Consider the following 23,483-nt stretch of genomic DNA (forward strand, 5'->3'; position numbering starts at 1 on the left):
GTGTGTGTGTGTGTGTGTGTGTGTGTGTCTGTGTGTGTGTGTGTGTGTGTGTGTGTGTGTGTGTGTGTGTGTGTGTGTGTGCGCGCGCGCACAGCAGCATGCAAGTTGAATGGCAACCCCAGGCAAAAGGCAGGGATTGTGCAATGTAAACGCAGCACAGTTGGCCAGCTGCTCAGACTGGCCTTTCACAGGTCTGCTATGCAGTCTGAAGTCTGAATGGAGACTCTCAACAGAGGCTCTTGAATTTGCATTTAACGCAGACTTCAGTCGGCGGACCTAGCGCGGCGGAGGACTCTGAACTTAACCAAACTTTGTTGATCGAGAGCTAAAACAGCGGAAACAGAAAATCAAAAGTGCCAACATTTTGCTATGTGGCCGTCGTCGGAATCCTAAATGTTATCTAGGGGTTAACGTGGGTGCGGTTCATTTAAAATTACCACGGGTAGGAGAAGTGCAGACGGAACTATATTTCTTGGCGGAGTGTTACCAAATCCACAGCGCAACTGACTACCGGTGCACAGTGTGTTCACCGCTGAGCTCGAGCCAGTCAGCCTGTGTGCTAAAATTGGAGCGATTATCTCTGGGATGACTCTGTATAATCGACAAGTTTATTAAACAGCGACTGTTTTGTTTGTAAACAACGTTTTCCCCGTACCGCACGGACTGCTAAAAAACAAACAAATAAATAACAATTTCATCTGTGTTTTGCTAACAGACGGACTTCTCGATACTGGAAGGACTTTGCTGAACTCAAGATGTCAATTTTGCCTTTCACTCCCCCCATTGTCAAAAGACTTTTGGGCTGGAAGAAGGGAGAGCAGAACGGCCAGGAGGAGAAATGGTGTGAAAAGGCAGTGAAGAGTCTGGTGAAGAAGTTGAAGAAAACCGGGCAGCTGGATGAACTGGAGAAAGCCATCACCACGCAAAATATCAACACGAAATGCATCACTATACCGAGGTAACGCCAGAGTTTGAGTGTGGAAGTGACCGGGGTGAACGGTTAGCCGGCATCCGCGCTAGCATCCGTCCCGTGCGTTTGTTGCTGCGTTATAACTGAAAATGGAATTTCACAGTTCACAGTCAGACACTTGCTGACTGTACTTAGCTTGCTCACTAGACGCTTCATTGTCATCTTAGAGTTAGAAGTTGTCATTCTAGCTGGTCAGCAGCCTTTCACCCTAGGCCCTGCCCTTCCTGCAGTGATAACCAGCGAACAACAAAAAAAAAAAAAAATCATAATAACAACAAGATTTTGTAACTCTGCATCTTTCTCGTCCTGGGCTGAGGTTATCCTCCACTAGCTAACGTCAGTCAGGCGGGGAAGGCTAGCAAAATCATTGCCCAGATATCTCACCGGTTATTTTGCAGCTGACCCCAGCCAGTGAAGCCATTTCTGTCATTTCTTGTCAGCAACTTTGACTGGTGGGTTTGCTTTCACTTGCTTGAATTCAACTGAAGTCATGCAGTCTGTTCTTTGCTGCACGGTGGCACACATGCAATGCAAAAACACAAATGGAGTCCGAGTTATATAACTTGGCCTTAATCTGCGACGCTTTCTAGCGCTCTGTGTTGATGCGTAGGTGAGGCTGTGTTATCTGTGTACTTTTCTCTCCGCGCCGTGCTATGTTATAGCTGCACTGCGGTCATTTGCCAGACCACACATAGTTTGCAACGCATAATCAACGCTGGCATTTAACGTCAAATTATTGTCCGTAGTTGAAATCGCTCAGTGCTGTGGTTAGCGGTCACTCTCCTCCCCGTGATGACTACTGTCAAGACAGGTGAAAGCCTGCCAGGGCTCTGTTTGTAAACACAGACCATGCCTGTGCCAGTCTAGCTGACAGTGTTTCATGACGTCCTGTAAAGTTGTGTGTCCAGGTGTTGCTGTGAATAATTTACCTGATATGTATTACAGCGTTATCCACACGAGCACACATTATTTATCTGTTTAGTTGTGTATATTTATTGTCGTGGACAGTTAATTCTCTGCTGTTTTCACTTGCAAGCAACAAAACAAAGGTCCAAACCTGTACCTCTTTCCTTAAAAAAAAAAATCTCATCCATGTGTTGGCAGTAGCCTTAACAGTATAGCCTACTGCTTGTGGGATGAAATCAAATCCAACATATGGCACTCCCACATTCTTGAATGCCACAAGTGTTGTGCATATCACAGTGTGCACAGGCCTGGGCCAGCAGTCAGAGTTAAGCCAACTGGGAAAGCTAAATGTTTGCCACACGCCAGTTTCATATTTCCACCACTAATGCAGAGGGGAAGAGGCGGAGTGCATTAAGATGACCCCAGATCAGAGTTGGCTGTCAGTGTGGGCTAACAGTGTCCCTGGAGAGCTGCCCTCATGGTACCTGCTGCCCTGTTTCTATTAATTTCCCCATGTTCTGGCTGGCTGACAGCTGCCTGCGTGTTCAGGCCTGTCCATGGGGAGGTCAGCTTCCCATCTCTCTGACACATGAACTCCCCAGTGATTCTCATCACTAACCCCACTCGATGATTGTTACCATGATGCTGAGTGCTGTAAAAAGCAGGCTCTGTTCATTGATCGGGTCAATGGATGCATCTGGCAGTTGAGCAACAGGTCAAGTATCTGTTACGGTGGGACTCTTTGCACTGAGTAAGGGTGACTGTCCTACTGATGGGATTTTGCAGGCCATCATGTTTACTGATTAAAATATCATTCCTAAAAGATGGGTTTTGAGGCTGGTGCATCATTGCCAAACTTCATGTTGTTCATAGGTTACTCACTGTAAGTTGGCTTTAGCAGTGAAATTTCTTGGATTGATTTTACCTGTAAATCAGTTCAATCTTAAGCACCCTCACCGCTGTTCAGAGCCAGGCTGTTAAGTCAGGGCAGACAGTGAAAATGAGATTCCTTGGAGCTGCAGAGAAGTCCATAGTGGATCCAGATAGTCCTTGTCTTGTTAGATAACATTGACAATGGATTTAACAGCAGCAGTCTCTGGTCAGAAGCCATGGTATCAGAGAAATATACAGCATGGTGAGGCTGGTTGAGTCACAGTTGTTTTTGTGTGTGTGGGCGGGGGGGTGTGTGGGCAAAGGGGCTGTCTCAGTGTGTTTACTTTGCAGATAAAGGCCCATATCCCATGAAAAAACATTAGTCACAGTCACTTTGACTTTAACTCTCATTTTTATTTGGAAACAGACAGCATATATGTCAGCCTTTGCCTGTTGGTGGGGCAAGACAACTCCTGTATTTGCTTCCTAGTTCCCTGTGGTTTTGACAACGGGCAATTTTATTTTTTGAACAATAAGCAAAGTGAAGGCCAAGGCTCCTGGCCAATTTCAAGCCTTAGTCACTCAACAACAAGCAATTGTGGTTTTGTGGTATTGCCCTGCCCTCTCTCTCTCTTTCTCACTTGCTTTGTCTTCGTTTTTTAAATTTCTTTGTCCGAGCGACACAATCCTTTTGTATGAAAAGCTATCTGAGGTGTGCACTTGCGTCATTTAAAAAACATTGGTATGTTAAGTACGTCATGTCATCAGAGAGTCTGCCTTTCAGATTTTCAAGAGGTGGATGTGAAGTGGTGCTGCTTGCTTGCACTAGTTGAAGTTGACAAGATGACTAATAAATGACTTCCCTCCTGTTGTCATGAGCCAAGTTTAATGAAACTCTCAGTACATTTTCAACACAAGCCAAGTGCATCTTAGTTATGTGGATTGTTAAACCATAGGGGACCAATAATAAGCTCTGTGTCATAGGTGTGATGAATAATACTCTTTGTAAGTCAGTGCTTAACAATATGAATGGTTTTTTTGTTTACTACACTATTGAGAAATGCCAAGTTTGAACACTAGCTTTAGTGTATCACAGCACTTAAAATATATATTAAACAATAATTTACTTGTCTGGCTTTTTATTTACCTGGACAGGTCATCAAAATATTATCAGTATCGGGTCAAAATGAACAAGCTTTGTGATTACTGATGTTCAAACTAACAGAAGATATTTAGCTTATGAATTCTCTTATGTAATATGGAATTTATGTTTTAGGCCAATTTTAGTGAGATTGTATGAGAGTTTATAGAGCTGTATACAGTCTTGTAGTGCTGTGCAGCTGTATATGATTTTGTTAGCAGTAAAGTACTAGGGGAACAGTAGTTTTATTATTCAGTGTGTGTGTGTGTGTCTGTTCATACAAGCATGAATGTGTGTGTATATGTGTTCACACAGCCTAGGGCAGTGGATTCCTCACACCTAGCTACTCCTTTCTCCTCTCAGACTGCTCACAGGAGTCTTGACTCTGGATCAGGACCAGAGCTGGGGAACACTCTCATCTTGTCCACACACATCCCCCTGGCAGCAAGACTACAGTCTGATTCAGACTGCTGCATGTCAGAACAGGAAGAAGGGAGAGACGGAGACACAAACACACAAACACATGAAAAAAAAAAAAAAAAGATTGGATACAGCAAGTGGGATAGAGTGAGTGGAAGAGAGAAAAAGATGGAGGGGAAACAGAGAGGGACTGAGCTGGGAGTGATGGAGATGAGCAGGAACTGAGGACACAGATACTGGCACCCCTTTTTATACCGACCCAAGATCCCACTTCCATCCGGGACTTGAGCTCAGTGTGAACAGGTGAACCAGGATTCAGTCCCATCTTCAGTACCCTGCCACAGTTTGTGGTAATTATTGTCTTAGGCTCCTATTTGCAGAGATGTAAACGGGTCACCTGCTAAGTTGCAAGCCGTGTAGGTTTGATGGTATAGGACATGTTCTACATTTTAGGGAGATATTCCTAACCCAAGTGTAACTTTAACTTATATATTATATTTTGGATTGGGCTCACATTGATAGTGTAGTTGTAATGAGACCTCTGGTGTGGAGCATTAGAGAAAACGCTACGTTGCATTTGTGGTGGAAGATTGTGACACCAAGTGAAATATGTGTAATGTAAATGGTTTCGTCCACTTGTTAAGTCCTAGTTAGAAAAAAAACCTCTTGCGTGGTGTAAAAGTGGTAAAAAGAGACAGAGTCAGAGAGAGAGAGAGCAGAAAAAGTGAGCGTGCGATAGAGTAGAAGTCTTTCTTCTCTATCGCACGCTCTCTGGGCTAAAGAGGAGCAGGGGATTCCCAAAGTCACGTCTTGTGCTGGAGGGGAGGAGGGGAGGCCCTGTCATGATAGCAGGAGACCAAGTGTTAATGAGGGAGGATGACAGATAAATGAAGGACTTTGTGAGACAGCATAGAAAGAGAAGAGGTGGCAGAGGTCAAGGCGAGAAGAGGGAAAAGAGATTAGAGCTCAGAGGGAAACCTGAGAGGTGCTAAAAGCAGGGAAGAGAGACAGATGAAACAATGCAGAAAGAGAGAAGGAGAGCATATTTGGCAAGGAGGAGTGTGTTGGATCCTCTGGCTTGTCAGAAGGAGACTGCGGTTAGTGTAGCCTGTGTGCAAAAAAATAAAAAAAAAAACACTGTCTGATAACAGATAGAACTGGTTTTCCAGACACACTGTTAGACAGTAGTACAACATCAATAGAGCTGTGTGTGTGTGTGTGTCTGCATGTGTGTCGATGACAGACATCATGAAACACACACACAGCAGCTTCTGTGTGGAGGCAATATTATGTACACCTGCCTGGCATCCCCCACCTGCTTGAACCCTCCTCACACTCACACTCACACAAACACACACACATACAGAGCCGTCCTGCACATCCTGTCATTTAGCATATTACAGTTGGCAGCCACAGCAGCTGTGTGTACATCCTGTGTTTTCTGGTGTGTGTGTGTGTGTGTGTGTGTGTGTGTGTGTGTGTGTGTGTGTGTGTTTCTCTTGCTCATGTGTTCTCTCAATATGTTCTGTACAGTGTGTTTTCATAACATTATATATGTACTCATGACATTCTCTTAGTCATGGTGCCAATTTTCCCATCACAAAAGTCTGCCACTCTCACACACACACACACACACACACTCTCACATACACACACACACACACACTCTCTCTCCCACTGTGAGGCAGCTTCCTTTTGAAGATACGTGTCTGAATCATCTGAGACAGCATTGTTGTACAGCGGTGTGATACTAGCCAGGTCACTGAGAGTTTATATGTGTTGTCTGTCTGTCTGTCTGTCTGTCTGTCTGTCTGTCTTTCTGTGTGTATGGCTGCTCAAATAATGCTAGTAAATTGCCCTTTTCAGTGCAGCTGTATTTCTTTCCTTGTTTGATATGCGTGAAAGGAAAGGGATACTGCTGTGATTCAAGTCAGCTGGTGTAGTGTGTGTGTGTGTCATGGCTCTCACTGTGTTGTAATCTAAATAGTGAACAAGAAATTGGATTATTTTCTGATCCTGTTATTTTTTTCCCCAAAAAACAGAACTAGTTAAAACTAATAGGCTTGTCTGATGATGCTGGATAGGACACATCAAGCAGCACCTGCCACCACACAAGTAATTCCACTTTAAAAACTCTTAATTGATCATAACTGTGTTTGTATTTATTACATTCACTAAACTGGTGTCATAGTCATTGGCACTGATGGGAATGATATTTGATTTGATTTTTAAAAAATCATACTGTGATTATTTTGACAGATATTTCAATTGCAGCATAATCCATAATTTTAGTGGGAATTTTTACATCATAATTTTCATTTTCACTGAAAAATGATCAATTGTGATTTTTTTCTGGGGTCTGTACCAAAACAACCAAGCATCACAGTACTTCATTTATCATGACATTTTACCTTCATCAAAAATTTGCAGCTCAAACAATATGAAGATTGCACTCGACCATATTTCAGATTGCACTCGACCATATTTCAGTAATATTTAGGTTAATTTTCAGCCCTAAATGGTATGTGTGCTCTGTTGGTATTAGTGGTGTCACACTTTTGTACCGAAACCAAAAAATATTATCACACATCCTCGGTTCACTGAACTGTATAGGTGGTTAACTTTTTTTCCCCCCTTAGCACAGTTCTTGTGCATAAAGGCTTTTCCTTTTTTTTTCAATCTGAAATTACAGTTAAGGCAGGAGTCCCGGGACCCCTGCCTTATACGACATAAAGCTTGGGTAAACAATTAGTGTCCATAGGGGACTTCGCTATTTTAGTTTTGAAAAAGTCAATCAGTAAGTCAGTGAGTGACATAACAGCTTTCCCTTCCCCTTCCCCTGTAGTGGGGGTCCGCAATAGTGATAATCTAAATAACTGACTTCTCCATGAGTCACATACAAAGGCTTTCTCTTGCTACATTACACAGTTTTTAAAGAACATTGGTTCTTTATTTTATATCAGTTCAGTTCAAGTGAAACTGAGATACTGACTGAATCGTGGCCTGAAAACCCAACTACAAACCAAACTATGAAAAAGATGAACGGTTACACCCCTATTTGGGATGTGGATGGGATATTCAACACAAATATTATCATGCTGTAAATTGGCCTAAACACAATGGGAAAACAAGCATGAATATCCACACAGAGAAACCATGCTATCAAATGGACTTTATGTCATTATACACGTTTCTGTGTGTGTGTGTGTGTGTGTGTGTGTGTGTGTGTGTGTGTGTGTGTGCGTGCGTGCGTGCGTGCGTGCGTGCGTGCGTGCGTGCGTGCGTGCGTGCGTGCGTGCGTGCGTGTGTGTGGTTAGTCAGCCCAGAGGAATGCTCACCCTGCCTGCTGGGGCCTTGAGGAGGGCGTGGGCTGCTGTTTGGTTTGCGGTTTGCTCCAGGGGTGGGGTGGGGTGGGTTAGAGTGTTAGAGAGACAGCTCTGCCTTGACTTGGCCCTGGCCGTCTCAGTATCTGCGGGGGAGTGAGCTTGTGCACACACACACACACACACATGCACACACATGCACACACACAGACTCAGACTCATACACCAGACAACAAGCCTGCCTTTGTGCTCTACTGGCCACTACCACCACCACGGCTGCTGCTGCAAGTGTTAGACTACAGCTGGATATGTATGGGAAAACAAGTTGACATGAAGGAGGAGGGTGTAGATTTGGAGGAGGATGGGAGATTATTATTAAGACATCAGTGCAAGTGAAAGTTTTAATGCAAATGATAGATGGCTAAGAGGGTTTGATAAATTTGTAAGACAACACTGTGGATAAGAAAGGAGGGTGCATTGGGATGCGCAGCTACCCTAAGTCTTCTGAATTAAAATTATAGGCTATAATTCATTGGCAGAGGTTGCATAATTTTACAGCACAAACTGTTTTAATCATAGTTATAGCTTATAGTTATTACAGTGATATGCCATTATAATTTCTGAGTCATGCATATACATCATGTGTTCTGATGTAAACACTCCTAATTCTGTGATAACGTTTAAAAGGGTACTGTACAATAATATGACACTAAAACGATGTCTCCCCAAGACTGTTTTAGATATTACAATATTAGTGACATAGTGAAATTAACAGTAAACATATAAATAATAGTATAAAACAATTTGAAAGTAGTTACTATCTTTCATCAAAAATTTTGAACTCAAACAGCTATGGGAAGCTAAGTGGATTTTTTTCTCATAGCATTTAATTGGCATCAGACCCTGTGTGTGTAATGGTGTGTAATTTGTTAAAATGATGATGAAAACATTTTTAAGGCTTTAAAAGAATTGAGTGCTGCAGTAGGAGAATCATCTCCATTGTATATCAAAATTGCAGTCAAAGCAAAAGCACTTTTCCAGGTAAAATATGAAAACCAAAAGCTTTTGTTCAGGGTTTCCCTTACAATTTCATGTCAAGGACCTCCAACATAAATACACATTAGATTATGGATTTTAGTTGAATAAGATTTTGCCCCAAGCAACACCATCTGAGAAAATTTTTACAGCTGTGATTTTGTCTTACAGTTGGTGAGGAGGAAGCATTGAAAACTCTGTTCAAAATACGCATCCTTGTGCAGCCTCTCATTGCGCTAGCCTCTAGTGAATGAAGTAATAGTGAAATGAAACCATTCCTCCTTGTGCAGGGGAATGCTGAAACCTCTTCACTGGCTCCTAGAGGTCCCTGGACCCCACTTTGAGTCTAGCTGGATGCAGTTTTATCCCCTGACAGCAAGCAATCATTTTCAACTGACAGTTATTACAATGTCATTGGAAATTTTAATGAACATCCACTGCTGTCTTCTGTAGCCAAGAGTAAAGAGAGACGAATTTGTCTTCAAAACAGAAAATGGGTTGGTAAGGACAGGAAAAATGGTTGTATGATTTTCTGCTGTACAGTTAAAATAGTTCATTTTTACAGCATTTAACTGTACCTTAGTTCTCATTGACAATACTTTTTTTCCCCCTGAACATTGGACATTGAATAATCCTGAATAATCACCTACAGAGCAGTTAGCCTAGTTTTTACATCTGGTAATCAGTTTTCTTCTGCCATCATATAGCATAATTATTTTGGCCTACACAGTCAAGTCAAAATCAACCAGTGTGGGCCTGACCATGTTCACAGCCTAAGTTATAGAGCAGATGACATGAAAATGATAAACTTGGTCCAAAAGCTCATGGAAACCGTGGTTCTCAGGCCTGGAAATGTTAGGCCATGTCACCAAATTAATATGATTAACTTGATAACAACGGAATTACAAATCAGCTATTCAACAATTAACATTAAAATAGATGGCTCACTGCTTTTGGTCAGGGAAATGACATTCCTTGTTGTGAATATGAAATGCAAGGATTGAAACTACTTTGGGCCAACAAACACACCTGCCTTCTGACCTACTGTAGGGAAAAGTTAACATTGGACCCCCGAGAGAAATCTATTCATGTCTTGGATCTGGATTATTTTAAAATGTTCATTTATTGTTTTAATTCAAGGAGAGTCAGGTGGTTCAGTTCATTAAGTATTAGCAATAAAAATAATGACTCCCAGTCCTCCAGCCTCTAGCCATTTTTTAGACTAACAATAACACAATCCAGATTCTGTCATTGGTAGTCTAGGCTTGATGGTTGTCTGGCCGCCGGTTTCTTATTTCACATCGGACCTCCTCCACTGATCCAAGCACACTCTCCAGCCCTATGATATCACCTGTGGGCTGCAGTCAGACTCGCTTTTCTCTCACACTCTATTCTCGGTTCTCTGCTTCCACCCCCCGCCCTTCTTTGTAGAAAGAGAGAAGTCTAATGGCTTTTCCAGAGAGAGTGGGAGGTGTGTGTGTGTGTGTGTGTGTGTGCGCAAGCGCTGCATATGTGTAGGATATGTTCCTCTGTAGGTTGCACCATTATTGGAATGCACTCACAAGTCATTAAGCAAGATTTAAAACCAGTGCACCCAAAGTTCAAATATTTGTGTCCACAGTGACAAAAGTTTTAAGTGAGTAAAATAGATTTTAAAAATCATTTTTAAACAGTTTTTGAGAAATCCTGCATGGCAAACACACGTTGACCGAAGCCACTGACCCTTTGGTGGTGAATGAAGTTTTAAGACACCAACAAATAAAAGTTAATTGACAGTTATTTGGTAAGAGTTTTCACCTGTGGGCCCTTTCAGCACCACAACACACCTGTGTGCCCCTGCCCCCCTCCTCCTCCTAACGAGCTCATCAGCAGCCCAGTTTGTGCTTGCATCAAGACAGTTCTTAGGTAGGTAGCTCGTGAGCAAGCCAGCCAAAAAGCAATGTCAAAACGAAAAGTGGACAGTGAAAATAGGTGTTTTCAAGACGGGTGGGAAGTCAAGCACCTGTTTGCCTGCAATAAGGACAAAGCAGTCTGTCTCCTATGTGGAGCTGATGTGGCCGTAATGAAAGAATATATCCTTAGGAGACATTATGAGACATTTTTTGTTTTTTGTTTTTTGTTTTTTTTTTGTAATCACAATTCAGCTTGCCTATATTTTGATGTTTGACTTGAAATACCATGGGGGAATGTGTATGAATCATTATTTCTACACAGGGCATATATTGAACAAAAAAACGACAACTTTGGGTCAAAACCATTCAGTAAATATAGGCCTTGTTTGGCTCTGGTTGTGATTTTTTTTAACAGTACAGCTACTGATTGAGTTTGACACTCCTTAGACAATAGCCTATGCTACCACAGAATTACTATATTAGCTTGTTAAGCCTATGATATATGGTTCCTTGTTGAGTCTAATTTTATTTTAAGTGTCATCTTTCAACAGATGACACTTACAATGAGGCATACAATTTGCTATTATTAATGAATAATAGGTTTTTGACCATGATCAAAAACTTAAATGTAGGACCACATGTGCTCCTCAATAAAAAAAAAAAAAATCATCAGAGTCGTGACCAAGATCAAAACTCTAATGTTCAAGTGAACGCAGCATGATGTGTGAAAATCTTTGGACAAATTCAAAAGGAATGAGATTATGTGGTACTGCACTTTTTATTGGCCGTCAGTGCAGTCAGTGCCCTTGGCTTGGCTTTCTCTATATAGGCTTTGAACTGATTCATTCTATACAGAATGCATGTGTTTAAATGCAAAGCCTATAGAGAGAGAAAGCCCAGCCAAATCCAGTGACTACTGAGAGACACAGGGAAAAAAAGTGCAGTACAGCCTTTTGGACATGAGGGACAAAGCTGAACACTTGCTAAATGTATATGGTGGTCAATGAAGCTAAACACTTGTTTAGCTTCAACATTTGTTTTCAGATATTTGTGAGTAACAGGACTGTTTCTATGATCGTTACATGGCCCAGTATCTATAATGAAGACATAATTATGAACTGACATGAAATTGATGGTTGTAAAATTATGGCAATTTCAGAACATTTCCAGTAGCATCGAGGCTATGTGCTTTTGGCTGTTAGCACAACCAGAGGATTTTTTTTTTTTTTTTTTTTTTTTTTTACTTAAGTGATTCCAGATTTCATTTATCTAAGTCTGTTTATCTATCTTATCTATGTATCTACGATCTAGGTCAGTTTTTAGTCGTCTGTGTCGCCCCCCTGTAGGTCGCCTCAGATGTTCTTGTTATGTGTCCACTATACTGATTTCAGGCCCAAATTAAAGACGTCCCTGCGCTGCCAGACAAAGAAAACATAAAAATTAATTAACAAATGGAGAGCCACACCATTGATACTGATACTACTGTAGACGCAATATATCAGTGCCACAAACACCAGTCTGTAGAGAGGCTCTCCAGGGAATCTCTTTCATTCAGGGGATTTCTTGTGGCCCACTGTAGGTGATTGCATAAACTAAATATGTTAAGGGTGCCTACCCACCACTTCCCTAAGCCACCTTGCCAAAACTCCAATTTGCCACCCCATATGTGGCCTTGTTAGCCTTTCCATTTGTACACACAGCCTTTTTGTACTTCCAAGAGTGGGGCAATTTTGGGGACAATTTCCATGATCCCTAGAGAATGTAAATTGTTCATTTTGGTGAAACTATGACCTTCCCTGTAGTGCTATTAGTGAGCCGAATTGTCAGCATTGCAGTGGAATATCTTAAAATCTATTTGGTAGATTGCCGTGAAATTTGTTTACAGCACTCATGTTTCCTGGAGGATTAAACCTTGCAATTTGGGTGACCTTATGACCTTGCCTCTAAAGCCACCTGCAGGCCCAGCGGAGCATCTAACCCACTTGTTAATTTGCAAAACTTTTGCCTTCCAGTACAGAAAAAATGATTTTTCCGTGCATGTGCCACATAGGTCTACAGTTAAGTTCCTGTCGGTTTAGTTTTCTGTTGCTTTCCGTGTTAGATGCCTTCTTTCATTTACGAATTCCAGTCCATTTGCTCTTACATTATTTTGAACTACTGTTTCCATTTATTTCAGCATTAAGTCACGTGAATGTTATGAGAGGATGTGTCAATGCCACTGCCTCAGAGAGCACTGGGTCTGTTCTGCCTCATAATAGTTATGTTTTTAATGACTGTAATTTGTTGAAAACAAAACACACTTGAGCTCTGTTTTTCAAAAAGACCTATTTATGATTTACCTTACATCTGTGGCCCGGTTTTGTTCATTTATCCTGTTCCTGTGGATAACTCAAAAAATGTAGGTGGCACGTTGACCTTTTTCTAGTCAAACTACAATGGAGTTAGATCAGAGAAAAAAAAAATTCATCTGTAAATGTCAAGCTTTGGTGTCATCTCAGAATGAAAGCGAGAGAGATGAATCGGTCACAGAAAAGGCAGAGATGAGTATGGCTACACTGGAAGTAGCTGTGGCAACCATGCAGCAGCCACACGGCATGTTGTTTTGAACAAAACAAAATAAAATGCACCGGGAGTGTCACATGCATGTATTTTGAAATGCAATTCTTCTGTGGTGTGTCAGACTGCTTTTTCTCCAACTTGATTTCATTTTGAAATCTTCAAAAATGGAATTTCATGGGCAGCAGTACAACATAGAAAAAGTAGGCTAAATATTAATTTAAACATTGAAAGAAGAGAAAACAAGTTATTGTCAATATGGACACATCTGTGTTATGTATATTTTTGATTAATTTCTTATTTCCAGTTTAGATTACATTTCATGTGATAGTATATCAAAACTCTCATGCAACTACTGTTTCTTTCTACATGTTGCATTCAACCAGCTGAATGCAACAAGTACACATTTGTTTCCCGGTGATTATAGACAAGACAGGTTGTCACAAAATGAGCCCTGGATTACCCTGAGCATTGCAGACTGATAATATATAACGGTGTGTCTGTGGGTGGATTTCTGTTTTAATAAAGTTGCAAATCAAGTTCCATTGCACAACCAACAGAGGAATGTCCTGATGGAAGCCAGTTTTTGTGGGTGTTTTGGTATTGAAAGATGACATTCCTCTGCTAAACAGCACTGGACTGCAGCCCTGTTGGTCATGGCTAGATAGACTGGCCGCAGACTTTTATGAAAGGCACAAAGGCCCATTCCAGCCCCCCTCCTCCCTGCAGCTCAGAGTGTCTGTGACTGGGGCCCCTAAAACCCCCCACCCAGGCACCTACCCTCCCTCTGTCCCTCTGTCCCACTATCCTGACTGCCCTCCCTCCATCCCGACACTGAGCAGGCGGGGGTTTACGTGGCCCCGTCACAGACACTCTGAGCTGCCTTTAGCTATTGAGACAGTCTGTCAGCCCTATTGTCCAGCAGGACCTTCCTTTCTTTATCCCTCACCCACTTTGTCCTCCCCCTCCCTGCACTGCTGTAAGACAGAGTGTATGTTTACATACACTCGTCTACCACAGGCACGTATCTCCTCCAGAATCATGTCATTCTTTTTAAGAGGTTTTTGTGAAGCTTGTAATAATGTTATTTCAATATCAGTAAAACTCATATAAGCCTGTTTACCAGCATTGGTAGGTTATAAAAAAATAAAATGTAAAATGCATCTAGTTTCTCACAGAGATCACTGTGCTCAAACTTTTATTTGACTCAAAGCTTGGTAGTGAGCTGTAAAAAGTCTGTCAGGAGGTCTGAGTATGTGAGTGTGTGTTTGTGTGTGTGTTTGTTAAGCCCTGCTCAGACCACAGCCAGCTTGCACATCATATATGTTTGTGTCTCAGGGTGCAACTGGGCATGCCTCAAAGTGTTTGTTTTTCACCCACCCCCCACCCCCAGATCAGTGAAGCCCAGTCTGCTCTGTCTGAGTCTGTTTTATGAGTCAGCCTAATGCACGCATGCACACACACACACACATGCGCGCGCGCACACAGAGCCCACCATTAGACACCCCCTTTACTCCAGTGACCTCCACACACCACAACCCTTGAAAGTACAGATATCATATCCCCGGCTCTCTCTCACACCATGCTCATCGAAACACACTCATGCACTCATGCACACACGCACACGCACGCACGCACACACACACACACACACACGCAGACATGCATAGTTGGTTGGACTTAAGGGCCATGTTGAGCTTTTGCTTTGGGTCATGGAACACAATGATGTTTGCGCAGTTTCCCCTGTGGCAAAAAATCAATACCAATTTGTCCCATTCAATTTGGACATCAATTCTGCTCTGACTGCCTCCTGACACAGGAACTTCGGGGCTTTGGCCGTTGTCCCAAATCAGAGAGAGATTCAAGATGGGCTGGAAATGAATAGCCTTAAGCAGCTAAGTAGGCAGCCAGAGAATAGAGTTTTCATCAGCCTTACATGAGGTTAGCCATCTGGCGATGGGGAGGAGAATCGAGAGTTTAGAGTGGGGAAATGTAATAACATTTTGTAATTTTTTTTTTTATTATTATTTTTCCAACATGTTGGAAAGTTAAAACAACATTTGTATAGTGATTTTACAGGTATAAATATTGTTAAGCACAATTTCAAGTAATCGTTAAAAAGAATATATCTAGTTTAATATAGCTAGTTTTAGTCTGTGTTTAAACTGATATATGGTCCAGATAACTTCATGTTCAGATACTTAACTAAGTTGCATCAATAGCATGTACTACATCATTGACACGTGCTTAGCACACAATTACCTGTGTCACTTCCCATTTTGAAGGCAATCATGGATTTTCCAGTATGAATTAATTTGGGAGGATCAGTGCTAAAAATGGGTAATATGAAACAAATAAAATGTCATCAATATTGATATTGTTGGGATGGCTGTTTATGCTTTCATACGATATTTACCCAAACAGATTTTTGATAAACAATCTTATCAGTTAGAAATGTGGCTGACTATTCAGTTACAGGCAGATAACAAAACAGCTGTACCAGTGTAACATGTTCAGAAAATTGCATCCCTTTACTGTAATGCAGCCTTTAAAGCCAGAAACAAACACTTATGCCATATCACAATGTTACTGTATCCAAAATTTCAGATGATACCTAGTCTCATATCATGATATCGACATAATATCAATACATGTCCTGACATGATCACGGGGTGTTAACACATACATTTGTGCCTTTTTGAAAGACAAGTTTTTATACACTCTTGGAAGAAAAACAATCCTTGCAAGCACATAAAAAACAATACTGGTAGAAATATGTGAGTAAAACCATTTGTGTATCAATGGTATTGATGCAGAATACTCAGTGTGGGTTGGGTCCTCAGTGACAGTAAAAAGCAGTTTGTGGCTGTGTGTGTCAACCAGTGTGTCTGTGTTTCTACGGGGAGGAGCTGAATGGGGAACTGCTGGCCTGGATTCTTGGAGGGCTTGGCCTGCAGAACCAACCCGTTTGGCTGTGTCTGTTCCCTCACCTCCTCAGTCTGTAACACACACACACACACGCACACACACACACACACACACACACACACACACACACACACACACACACACACCAGCACAGCACAGCAGGGTATTTGGGGTCAGCGTTGTTCCCCCACTGCCGCCCCCTGCCACATAGCTGAAGCAAACCCAGCACTCCAAATAATCATAAGGCATTTTGCAGAATTTGAGGTGGGCTGTTCAGGCAGTGCTGTTGGCTCATCTCAACCCATAGAAGACTCACTTTCTCTCAGAGATATGAGATAAAAGGCACTGAGCCAGTTCACACAAAAAAATGCATGATCATTAGTCAAAAAAAAAATGTAAAAAAAAAAAAAAAAAAAAAAAAAGGCGAGAAAATTAGTCAAACCATATCACCTGAAAATAAGTTAAATCAAATTTTAGAAGAAAATATAAAAATATATATAAGAAAATGATAATATTAGAATGATTTAAAGGTCAGATCAGCAATGCTCGATCGATGATACGGAGAGCAGCATCCTGTCAGCTGACGAGATTGGCTGTCAGATTGTCAGATTTGTAATGTACGAAATCTAGCTGGCCCAGGGTACATCTGAAACTCAGAGCTCTGGGGTGTGCACAGGCACTCCCACCTACAGTAGCAGATTGTGAAACCACCTCTCTACTGACAAATTTTGCACAGATACAAGTCAAGATATAGTCAGTATAGTCAAGATGAGAGGGCGTACTCATCAAATTTTCACTCCTCAACACTCTGTTATAAAGAGAACCACTCTGAATGAGGATACAGTGTGTGTCTTGACTTGTCTCTGTGTTTCATGTCTGTTGCTGTGTTTATTTTGTCTTGGCTCTCATGATGGAGAAAAAGGAAAACTGTTAGGCTCATGATAATACTGTGTTACTGTGTATGAGAGCGTAAACTGGCATTGACCTGTGAGTATTTTGTAATTCATCGACGAATTTACCGGCAGCCTAAAGACTCCAGTTGGATCACTTTCACTGCATATGCATTCTTTTGTGATTGAATGTTGATTCATAGTTGAAATCAGTTGTGCAAGTGTGAGTGAATCACTGTGGCTCAGTCCCAGTCCAAACATTGTATAGCTTTACTGTAAGTGTTTCCTTCACAAATACTGACTGGAAGCAGTATTGGCAGAGGAAAGGACACTAAGTACCAAGTTGCTAGATAATAGCATAAGGATTGGTTTGTTTCTGTCTCTGCCCGTGCAAAGTCTTGCCCCACCAAACACCCACTCAGCAGCAGGGACGTAAGATACATACCAGTGACATCACCTCAGCTCAGTCAACCCATGTGGCACATCAATCCTGTTTCTCCCCATAAGAAAAAAAAAGTATCCCAGTCATGACTGTTTGAGCAGGCAGATCTTTTCATTTTAACACTTATGTTTCTCTTAGCATGATGATCAAAAGATGACAACCAGTGGGCTATGTGCTGCAGTTTGTCTTTGATTTGAATGTCTGAAATGTAAGAGCTTTGAGTTATCTCTTAACTGTCATTGGTCAGGCACTCAACAGTTTGCCATCAAAAGGAACCACAAGCCACATTATATCAGTGAAGCAACAGCAATTAGTTTACCTTGCATCTTCAGATTTATTTTATCTGCTGTGCTAGGCCATGACGATGGATTTCGCAGAGTGATTGTTGTTAACTAACTTCCTGTTTAATGTGTCAACAGAGAGTAACCTGACTTGTCCTGCATTGGTTGCACTCTCACCCAATTCATTCGTCAACCGGATCAGGGGGTGTTTAGATTTTTTTTTTCTGTGTAATCCTGTTGCCAAGTTTGAGAAAAAATAAAGTGCAGTCATTGAGGACATGCCTGTGCCCTGTGTAAACACTTGAAGTGAAGTGTACTATAGTAAAACATTGCGACTTGTGACAGACTGTACAATAAGCAGGTCACTGCTACTGTGTTTATTTTGACATTTATGAATATGTCAGAAAAATATAGCATTTTATTGAATGACCCCAAAAAACCTTGGTTAAAGACAGCCCTAGTATTAACTTTATTTTTTCTATGATAGCTACTGGACCATTGATGTACAAAGCACCAAGGGATGGGTGTTTTTTTTTCCAAACTGTGGCACTTAATTAAACCTTTTCAGCTATTGGAAGCTGAAAAAGGGACCTTGCCCTTATGCACACACCATGTGAACTGACTTTTATTGGGTGGAAAGTCGAGGTTTGTAGGATGGATGTCTGGATAATGTGGACCTAGTTTTTAATGTCATATAATTAGGCCTCTTATAAAGCTTCTGGATGAAAATTCATAATGTGAATCAGCTTATAGAATCGCACCAGTGACACAAACACACAAATACCCATCCACACACACACACACACACACACACACACACACACACACACGCACGCAGGTTACAGCTTTATGTTTTTGTCATTCTTTTGTCACTCTCCAGCTTTACAATCTTTCCTAAGGTGATAGGGAGCCTCTTGAACTGTATACTTGCACGCACATACATACTCAGAGACATTTACAAATTAAAGGCCACCCCTCCCCTCTCGCTCTCTTTCTTTTTAAAAGACAGGGAATGAAAGCTTCTGCCATGAAAAATTAAAACACCGTGCTTTGCCTGCTGTATGCACAATGGCTGACCCAGATGGGCTTTCACCAGTTGGACCGTAGAAGGCCGTGTTTTTATTCAAGCTCTGACATTTGTCCTTCTGAAGGGCTTTAGTCTAAGCCTTTGACCCTTACTCTGCATGTGCGTGCGAGTGTGTGTGTGTGTGTGTGTGTGTGTGTGTGTGTGTGTGTGTGTGTGTCTGTGCGTGTGCTCACGCGCGTGTGAGAGAGAGAGAGAGAGAATGCACACGTGGTTGTCCCCTCTTGCGTAAGATTTTTTCCTCTTTTGTGGGTCACTGGGCTCAGAGATTACAGGGTACAAACACATGTCAATCTCCAGTATGTAACTACCGCTCATTACTGTCTTGTGACCTGAATCATTTTGCTACCAGCAGTATTATTTTCCTTAGTGTGATGGGACTAAGCGTGATCTGTCAGCGTGCTTGTGTGCTCCCTCCTTCCACATGTTGTCACACGCTGCAGAGCTGTTTGCAATATGCAGCTTCACTTTTTTAAACTTCCTGTTTTACACATACTAATCTTATTGCTGCTGTTTATTATTAGATGTTGCCCCCCCAAAGCCAGTCCACATACAGCTATCACGGAGAGGAATCTGACAACACTAAAAGCAGTAACCACAATACAGAAATAAGAATAATACACAGAAATGTTTAGGTGGTCAACAGAAAATGTATTGATTAGGATAATAATTTGATTAATCGTTTTAGTCATTTGTCAAGTAAAATTCCCTGCATTTGCTGCTTACAACTTCACTAAGATCACTAAGACGCTAATATTTAGATACCTTTCTCATTTTATGTGATCATACAGTTAAAACGTCAGGTTTTTATTGGCTGCTCATCAAACTAAATCACAGCTAATGCCTGATACACTTAAGGGAGAGAAAAAAATTAATGGGCAGACATAATAATAACAGACCCAATAATAATAATTATTATAACTATGATGAAGTGCTCTTATTTGAGTGGTGATTCTGTGAACACTGAAGTTTACATAACAATTAGACAAAATAAAAAAAGGACAAACAATTAAGTTAATGAGAATTGCAGTTATCAGAATCAGAAATACTTTCTTGATTCCTGAGGGGAAATTGGGTAAAATTATCAGGGGAGTCAAGTGTCAGCTATGGGCCACAGTGAAGAGCCAAGTGTTAAGAAGTCTGAAAATCTCGTATAATTTTTTGTCAGTTCAGTGAAAAATGCTGTGTCTGAACCGTCATGGACTGAACACCTCTGCCTTTTGGTCTCCAGGTCGCTGGATGGCCGACTGCAGGTGTCCCACAGAAAAGGTCTGCCCCATGTCATCTACTGCCGTCTGTGGCGCTGGCCCGACCTGCAGTCCCACCATGAGCTGCGGGCGATGGAGCTGTGCGAGTACGCCTTCCACACCAAGAAGGATGAGGTGTGCGTCAACCCCTACCACTACCAGAGAGTAGAGACACCAGGTATGACAATATGGATGGTGGAATAATGTTTCAGAATTTCAGGGATGAATTTTAAGAGTTCGCTAGATTTGCTGTCCAAATTCATTTTACACTCATGCCCTTTCATTTCAATGATATGGTCTGACTTAGGTTTGTATGTTTGTATGTGTGCATTTGTGTGTCCATCATGCAGTTCTCCCACCAGTTCTGGTGCCCAGACACACAGAGATCCCCAGCGAATTCCCACCTCTGGACGACTACAGTCATTCAATCCCCGAAAATACCAACTTCCCCGCTGGCATTGAGCCCCAGAGCAATTACATACCAGGTACTGGCGCGCCTTCTTTGCTACCAGACTCTTCACCAAGCCTCTAAGATCAACAACCTCTGACAGTCTGACAAGGCTTTCAAGTTGTTTGGTGCGTGGTTAAAAAAACAAACAAACAAAAAAACAAAACCATTTTGACACATTCTCAGTCACTCAAGACATCATAGAGCAGCCTTGTACTGTGAGCTGGATCACTTCATGTGAGATGGACAAGTAGTTGCTCAAAAGTTTGTCATCTTGATGTTTTCCACAGTTCTGTCTGCCATGCCACCCCTTTTCTCTGTTTTCTTGTCTCAAATGTTTTCTCAATGAGGTGGTTGCCTCTGCAAATTAGATCAAATCCGCTCCCACCCTAAGCTCTACCTTCTACCCTAAGCTTCATACAGCTGTTATTTGATCCCATAGTCATTTAACAACTTAAGCCAAGTTTGCCTAATATTGCTGTTACTTCAAACTGCACATGAAAGCATTAAAAGAGCTTACCCCAAAGGCATCTATTATCACCTGTTTGTCTGATTCTGGGTAAGCAGGACAATCAGTGACATTTCCCAGGCTTATCTCTGGATTATCTCTTTAACCAAGTAATGAATATTTAGGCTACTCTACAGTACTGTCTCCTTTAGATAACAAATAAAAAACATTTTTTTTCTACATCCACAATACACATCTCACTTCCAGTCAGTGAATCTCTCCTGAAACTGTTGGGTGCCCCTTTGATCAGGTCTGCTTCCCATTTTTAAATGTCACACATTATGAAATTAGAGATATGGTGGTCATTCCATCCTGCCAGGCTTCCTCAGCGGGGCTGTACTGTGGCATACAGCATGCCACACTTGCACACACAGCTACCAGCTAATTTTCTAGATAATTATCTCAGCCTTGGTTTTTTTTACTTCAGATTGTCTGTTTGCAAAGGAGAGATTCCGAGAACAGTGAACCTAAAAAGGTATAGTGATGTTGTACACAGTTCAGATCATTTGATTATATTGTGTATAACAGGAATTTCCACAGGAAATAAGCAGAGGGAGGAAATTAGCAGCCGTGCAAATCATAACAATCAAAACTTTAAGATTAGGATTTGCAAGACTAGCAAACCAGGGTAATTGGTGTGTTGTACAATTTCAGATTTGATAAGGCGGTAGAGTCATCTCAAACCACCAGTAATGCCCACACACTCCTTAAAAATGGACAGATCAAATGCGTCCTGGACTGGCACCATTGAAATATATATGAAAATAAAACTAGAAAGAAGTCCCTGTTGAATTTACTAGGAACATAATATTTACCAGTCATGCACAAATATTTCTTTCCATTTGTACAGCTCATTTCAGAGACGTGCCATTTCAATAAAGTAGTGCTTATTTGTTGATTTAAAAGTTGCCAAGAGTACAAAAAGCTAAATTTAGGTTATCATGCCTATGAGTACAGTGCGTCTTTAAATTCTCTCATACACCAAGCTTGTCTGTTGTACATAGGTTATTTTATTTTATTTTATTTTATTTTATTTTATTTTATTTTATTTTATTTTATTTTATTTTATTTTATTTTATTTTATTTTATATTTATTTATTTATTTATTTATTTATTTATTTATATATATCTGGGTCTGCCAACTAAAAGAAGTGGGTAATATCATTTAGCAGAAGTCATACACACACATTTCACTTCCAGGTTAACTGGTGTCACAATCTTTCAGCCCAACTGAAACATGATGTTGCCCCAAGATGCTTCATCCTTACGGTCTTTCATTATATTACATAGTTAAACCTAAAATATGTCGATTTTTTTGGTACTTTATCATATTACATAGGTTAAAGTTATGTTCAAGTTAGGATTACTTACTCAAATTGTATAACATGTCCTGTAGGTAACCCTTACACACCTCTGCCGATAATTTTCCAGGACTGTTGCAGGGTTCCAAACATGCCAGTTAACATTCCAAAATGCCAGTTAACCTGTTTTACACCAGCTCAAGGGGATAATAACTTTACCTTGCATTACTCTCTGCATGTGCATCTCACACTAAAACATCCATGTGATCAATACATTGTCTACTACATAAGTAAATAGTTTAATCTAGTAGTTTAATAATCTATTTTTCTGAGGTTAGTGGAGGTGCTTAGGAGTATAGGAGGGGTGCTGTACCTCTGCTCTAAATGTTTCTTACCAAATCACCATTACCTAATACACTTGTATGCATGGTTCAAAATTAACGGCAAAGGCAGGATTATGCTTACTGCTATTGGCGCTTTCTACGCCGTGTCCATCTATCTTTTTGTCGCAAGAAAGAGATGTAACAGCACATCTCCAGTAAATTTTCTGTGCGATTTGTCAGTGTTTTTGGTTTCTGTGTGTGTTTCAGAAACGCCTCCGCCAGGCTACCTCAGTGAGGATGGAGAGACCAGCGATCACCAGATGAATCACAGCATGGACACAGGCTCCCCCAACCTGTCGCCCAACCCCATGTCACCCACACACAGCAACCTAGGTAAATGCATGAGTGTGTGTGTGTGTGTGTGTGTCTGCTTTTCTGTCTGCCCTTGCTAACTAACAGACAGCAGTCCAACACTGCTTCTCCCCGGTGGGAATTTTCTTTGTGAAGCCTTTCCATTTTTGTAACAGCGGAAGCTAGGTGATGAAAGAAGCCTTTGTCCTCCCTGCTCTGTGTGAGCCATCGAGCGGGTCGAGACACCAGCCAGCCCACACTAACATCAATAATAATATCCTATGCTTATTCTATCAGGATGGAAAAACACCGGGGGGTTCAGCCACCAAGCCACTGGTGAAACAACAAATTCACACCAGTTTCATTTGGCTCTGTCGTCCAGCTCTGTGCTGAACTTCAAAGCCAAGGCCTAAATGTTTAAGTTGTTGATAGGGGTGTGTGCACAGATGTATTAGTACTTGTATTTGTTCAGCCAACAAAATTATCTGTATCTACATCAGTATTTGTATTCAAATAGAAGACTGGAAGTGGGTGTGATATATACGGGAAGTCACGTTAAATCGG

At 41.3% G+C, this 23,483-nt stretch overlaps 1 protein-coding gene across 1 annotated transcript in view; it reads left to right on the forward strand.

The window, feature by feature from the left end:
• The first annotated feature begins 755 nt into the window (after positions 1 to 755).
• The window catches only part of LOC115377884 (mothers against decapentaplegic homolog 3), a 32,435-nt gene continuing 9,707 nt past the window's right edge, over positions 756 to 23,483 (forward strand). The window contains exons 1-4 of the mRNA XM_030077956.1: positions 756 to 958; positions 19,973 to 20,166; positions 20,339 to 20,473; positions 22,836 to 22,961. Coding sequence (XP_029933816.1) covers positions 756 to 958; positions 19,973 to 20,166; positions 20,339 to 20,473; positions 22,836 to 22,961 — 658 coding nt within the window. The remainder of the gene's footprint in view (positions 959 to 19,972; positions 20,167 to 20,338; positions 20,474 to 22,835; positions 22,962 to 23,483) is intronic.

This window comes from Myripristis murdjan, chromosome 3 (assembly GCF_902150065.1).
Source record: "Myripristis murdjan chromosome 3, fMyrMur1.1, whole genome shotgun sequence".
In the NCBI taxonomy this organism is placed as follows: domain Eukaryota; kingdom Metazoa; phylum Chordata; class Actinopteri; order Holocentriformes; family Holocentridae; genus Myripristis; species Myripristis murdjan.